Source organism: Entelurus aequoreus, linkage group LG12, assembly GCF_033978785.1.
Source record: "Entelurus aequoreus isolate RoL-2023_Sb linkage group LG12, RoL_Eaeq_v1.1, whole genome shotgun sequence".
Lineage (NCBI taxonomy): Eukaryota > Metazoa > Chordata > Actinopteri > Syngnathiformes > Syngnathidae > Entelurus > Entelurus aequoreus.
Window position 1 is genome coordinate 73,096,769 of NC_084742.1, and position 5,840 is coordinate 73,102,608.

General features: G+C 37.4%; 1 protein-coding gene across 1 annotated transcript; it reads right to left on the bottom strand.

Moving 5' to 3' along the window:
* Positions 1–653: 653 nt before the first annotated feature.
* LOC133662951 (cytochrome c oxidase assembly factor 6 homolog) lies at positions 654–4,599 on the bottom strand. Its single transcript, XM_062067173.1, has 3 exons — positions 4,429–4,599; positions 3,179–3,333; positions 654–2,725 (listed from the first exon to the last, which is right to left on the bottom strand). The coding sequence occupies exons 2-3, from the start codon at positions 3,320–3,322 to the stop codon at positions 2,624–2,626; spliced, it is 246 nt and encodes an 81-aa protein (XP_061923157.1). The 5' UTR covers positions 3,323–3,333; positions 4,429–4,599; the 3' UTR covers positions 654–2,623.
* Positions 4,600–5,840: the final 1,241 nt, after the last annotated feature.

Here is a 5,840-nt window from a genome sequence, read left to right on the forward strand (position 1 = left end):
CGTACTATGTCAACATTCACTTCACACGTACAACATTCACTTCTACACGTACTATGTCAACATTCACTTCACACGTACAACATTCACTTCTACACGTACTATGTCAACATTCACTTCACACGTACAACATTCTCTTCTACACGTACTATGTCAACAACGGCGTGGCGAGGTTGGGAGAGTGGCCGTGCCAGCAACCTGAGGGTTCCTGGTTCGATCCCCACCTTCTACCAACTGTCACGTCCGTTGTGTCCTTGAGCAAAACACTTCACCCTTGCTCCTGATGGGTGGTGGTTAGGGGCCTTGCATGGCAGCTCCCGCCATCAGTGTGTGAATGTGTGTGTGAATGTGTGTGTGAATGTGTGTGTGAATGTGTGTGTGAATGTGTGAATGTGTGTGAATGTGTGTGTGAATGTGTAAATAGTGTCAAAGCGCTTTGAGTACCTTGAAGGTAGAAAAGCACTCTACAAGTATAACCCATTTACCATAAAACGTCCCAAATGACATCCTAGCCAACAAATACAATGCCGCCCCCCGCTGTCTAAAGGAGGAAGTGCACCTCACTGTTTCCAAAGTGAACTTTAACACCATTGATTGAAACTTTTATTAGTAGATTTCACAGTACAGTACATATTCCGTACAATTGACCACTAAATGCTAACACCCCAATAAGTTTTTCAACGTGTTTAAATCGGGTCCAAGTAAATCAATTCATGGTAAATAGATAGTTTGGATACTTAGGACCAGTGTTTTTCAACCACTAGTGTACCGTGAGATATTGTTTGGTGTGCCGTGGGAAATGATGTCATTTCACCTACTTGGGTTAAAAATATTCTTATCAAAGCAGTAATTATTGTCTGTGCTGCCAAGAGCGCGGCAGAGTAACCATGTAATACTCTTCCATATCAGTAGGTGGCAGCAGGTAGCTCATTGCTTTGTAGACGTCAGCAACATGATTTGTGGTGATCACAATATGAAGAAGACAGCGGGAGGCAGTGTGCAGGTAAAAAGGTATCTATTGCTTAAACCAAAAAAAACAAAAGACATTGAAGCTTAGGGATGGCTATGCAAAACAAAACTAAAACTGAACTGGCTGCAAAGTAAACAAAAACAGAATTCTGGACGACAGCAAAGACTTAAATCACGTGGCGCAGACGGCGTCCACAATGTACATCCGTACATGACATGACAATCAACAACAAAATAGAAGCACCAGACAAGAAGCAAAACACTACACAAAGGAAGTTCAACTTTTATTATTCTTCCGTCAATCGTCAACAAAATAAACAAACAGTTGTACATTCATAAACAACAAAAAAGTCCAAATAAGTCAGGGTGTGATGTGACAGTTGGTGACAGTACACCTACTTTCAGCTATAAATAAATAAGTCAGGGTGTGATGTGACAGTACACCTACTTTGAGCTATAAACAAATAAGTCAGGGTGTGATGTGACAGTTGGTGACAGTACACCAACTTTCAGCTATAAACAAATAAGTCAGGGTGTGATGTGACAGTTGGTGACAGTACACCAACTTTCAGCTATAAACAAATAAGTCAGGGTGTGATGTGACAGTTGGTGACAGTACACCAACTTTCAGCTATAAACAAATAAGTCAGGGTGTGATGTGACAGTTGGTGACAGTACACCAACTTTCAGCTATAAACAAATAAGTCAGGGTGTGATGTGACAGTTGGTGACAGTACACCAACTTTCAGCTATAAACAAATAAGTCAGGGTGTGATGTGACAGTTGGTGACAGTACACCAACTTTCAGCTATAAACAAATAAGTCAGGGTGTGATGTGACAGTACACCTACTTTCAGCTATAAACAAATAAGTCAGGGTGTGATGTGACAGTTGGTGACAGTACACCAACTTTCAGCTATAAACAAATAAGTCAGGGTGTGATGTGACAGTTGGTGACAGTACACCAACTTTCAGCTATAAACAAATAAGTCAGGGTGTGATGTGACAGTTGGTGACAGTACACCAACTTTCAGCTATAAACAAATAAGTCAGGGTGTGATGTGACAGTACACCAACTTTCAGCTATAACCATGCATGCTTGGTTATGTTTTGAATTTTTATCCAACAATTGCGAGAACAACTTTTTACTGTCAATATCAGCTGCTGAGTTTCATTTTTTAATGTTTTCCGTTGGTGGTGTGCCTTGGGATTTTTTCAATGAAAAAAATGTGCCTCGGCTCAGAAAAGGTTGAAAAACGATACTTTAGACCATCACAGCGGGATGAAGCTAAAAAAAACACCCCATTTCCAAGGTGACTACAGCTATTTAGAAATACATCTAATAAATACATCATTATGATCACAAGTTCTTAAGGCCCCAAATATGTCAAAAAGCCTTGCTGTTCTTGTGTTTGACATGATGTTTACTGTATGGTTAGGAGGTGTGGCCCCTGGTGATGTTTACTGTATGGTTAGGAGGTGTGGCCCCTGGTGATGTTTACTGTATGGTTAGGAGGTGTGGCCCCTGGTGATGTTTACTGTATGGTTAGGAGGCCTGGCCCCTGGTGATGTTTACTGTATGGTTAGGAGGTGTGGCCCCTGGTGATGTTTACTGTATGGTTAGAAGGTGTGGCCCCTGGTGATGTTTACTGTATGGTTAGGAGGCCTGGCCCCGGGGGCCTTCAGCAGGAGTGAAGCCCTCTGTCTGCATCTTCTCCTTGTATTTCAGGAAGTCTCTTCTTTTGCTGAAATATTTCACCTGTAAAGAGAGGAAGGGCAGACAATCTAGTGCCATTGTTGACTTCTACTACAAGTAAGCAGTCTTTACCCACTGAGCTGCCATTGTTGACTTCTACTACAAGTAAGCAGTCTTTACCCACTGAGCTGCCATTGTTGACTTCTACTACAAGTAAGCAGTCTTTACCCACTGAGCTGCCATTGTTGACTTCTACTACAAGTAAGCAGTCTTTACCCACTGAGCTGCCATTGTTGACTTCTACTACAAGTAAGCAGTCTTTACCCACTGAGCTGCCATTGTTGACTTCTACTACAAGTAAGCAGTCTTTACCCACTGAGCTGCCATTGTTGACTTCTACTACAAGTAAGCAGTCTTTACCCACTGAGCTGCCATTGTTGACTTCTACTACAAGTAAGCAGTCTTTACCCACTGAGCTGCCATTGTTGACTTCTACTACAAGTAAGCAGTCTTTACCCACTGAGCTGGGCATTTAGCCTCAAATTCTTCTTGGAAGTTGTGGCATGTTGATGATTTGTCCTTGTTGTCATCCAGACACTTCCAGAAGAAATCCCTGGCTTCCCAGCAGGCTTTTCTCTCGGCTGAGTTCGGCGCTGCCATCGACACTTGGACTGTGGAAGCAATTGAAATAGGTAAGGTTTCAAAAAGCAAACTTGTTTTGATTGATTGATTGAGACTTTTATTAGTAGATTGCACAGTACAGTACATATTCCGTACAATTGACCACTAAATGCTAACACCCCAATAAGTTGTTCAACTTGTTTAAGTCGGGGTCCACGTTAATCAATTCATGGTAACATGTTGACATTTGGCTTTGCACAGTGAATGTATGACTGTGTTTATCCCCCTTTCCTTTGGCACAACTTACAAAATAGTCATACCTACGGTATGTATTATAAAATAATGATACCTACAGTATGTTTTAGAAAATAGTGATCCCTACAGTATGTATTATAAAATAGTGATACCTACAGTATGTATTAGAAAATAATGATCCCTACAGTATGTATTATAAAATAGTGATACCTACAGTATGTATTATATAATAGTGATAAGGACAGTATGTATTATAAAATAGTGATCCCTACAGTATGTATTATAAAATAGTGATAAGGACAGTATGTATTATAAAATAGTGATACCTACAGTATGTTTTAGAAAATAGTGATCCCTACAGTATATATTATATAATAGTGATAAGGACAGTATGTATTATAAAATAGTGATACCTACAGTATGTTTTAGAAAATAGTGATCCCTACAGTATATATTATACAATAGTGATAAGGACAGTATGTATTATAAAATAGTGATCCCTACAGTATGTATTATAAAATAGTGATAAGGACAGTATGTATTATAAAATAGTGATAAGTACAGTATGTATTATAAAATAGTGATAACTACAGTATGTATTATAAACTAGTGATAAGTACAGTACGTATTATAAAATAGTGATAAGTACAGTATGTATTATAAAATAGTGATAACTACAGTATGTATTATAAACTAGTGATAAGTACAGTACGTATTATAAAATAGTGATAAGTACAGTATGTATTATAACATAGTGATAAGTACAGTATGTATTATAAAATAGTGATAAGTACAGTATGTATTATAAAATAGAATGTATTATAAAACATTGAACACAATGTTGACAGTAGTAGCATGGTGTATTAGCATGTTAGCTATCTGAAACTCACTGTGGTAATAAAAGCTGGATGATGAATTCCCCCGCGGTCACTTTAGTTGTAAGATTGTCGATCCATAGACTTGGCTTTATATTGCACTCATGGTGGTGTTTTGATGTTGGAAGTGACAGCGTTAGAGAAGTGAAGGGCAGGTCCCCGAACGGTCGCACGCTGATGACGTCATAGTACCGGCCCTTTTCAAGTCGCTTGTTGATGACGTCATAGTGCAGGTCTTTTTCAAGTCGCTTGTTGATGACGTCATAGTACAGGTCTTTTTCAAGTCGCTTGTTGATGAAGTTAATAGGCATTAACGACACGGTGCCGTTCACCTCTTTTTTTTTTATTATTTTATTTTATTTTATTTATTTATTTATTTTTTATGTCCTGCCCAGCTTCTCAGGCAAATCATATAGTAGATGTAGATGATCATATAGTTGATGTAGATGATCATATAGTAGATGTAGATGATCATATAGTAGATGTAGATGATCATATAGTAGATGTAGATGATCATATAGTAGATGTAGATGATCATATAGTAGATGTAGATGATCATATAGTAGATGTAGATGATCATATAGTAGATGTAGATGATCATATAGTAGATGTAGATGATCATATAGTTGATGTAGATGATCATATAGTAGATGTAGATGATCATATAGTTGATGTAGATGATCATATAGTTGATGTAGATGATCATATAGTAGATGTAGATGATCATATAGTAGATGTAGATGATCATATAGTAGATGTAGATGATCATATAGTAGATGTAGATGATCATATAGTTGATGTAGATGATCATATAGTAGATGTAGATGATCATATAGTTGATGTAGATGATCATATAGTTGATGTAGATGATCATATAGTAGATGTAGATGATCATATAGTAGATGTAGATGATCATATAGTAGATGTAGATGATCATATAGTTGATGTAGATGATCATATAGTTGATGTAGATGATCATATAGTAGATGTAGATGATCATATAGTTGATGTAGATGATCATATAGTTGATGTAGATGATCATATAGTAGATGTAGATGATCATATAGCAGATGTAGATGATCATATAGTAGATGTAGATGATCATATAGTAGATGTAGATGATTATATAGTAGATGTAGATGATCATATAGTAGATGTAGATGTAGATGTAGATGATCATATAGTAGATGTAGATGATCATATAGTAGATGTAGATGATCATATAGTAGATGTAGATGATCATATAGTAGATGTAGATGATCATATAGTAGATGTAGATGCCCATATCGGCTGTTCAGATTTACTTTACAAAAGAGAAGTGTAGGATACTTCTCTTGTTGCCTTATTTGTATTTTGACTTTATTAAATGTATTTATATTATCATTTGGTGCAGCCGGGCCGGAGCAGGAGGGGATAGAAAGAGAAAA

Bases quoted from the DNA above. Each gene is read 5' to 3' on its own strand.
- LOC133662951 (XM_062067173.1), bottom strand. From the start codon at position 3,322: ATGGCAGCGCCGAACTCAGCCGAGAGAAAAGCCTGCTGGGAAGCCAGG. The intron at 2,726-3,178 runs GTAAAGACTGCT...CTCTCTTTACAG, and splicing joins CTAAATGCCCAGCTCAGTGG to GTGAAATATTTCAGCAAAAG.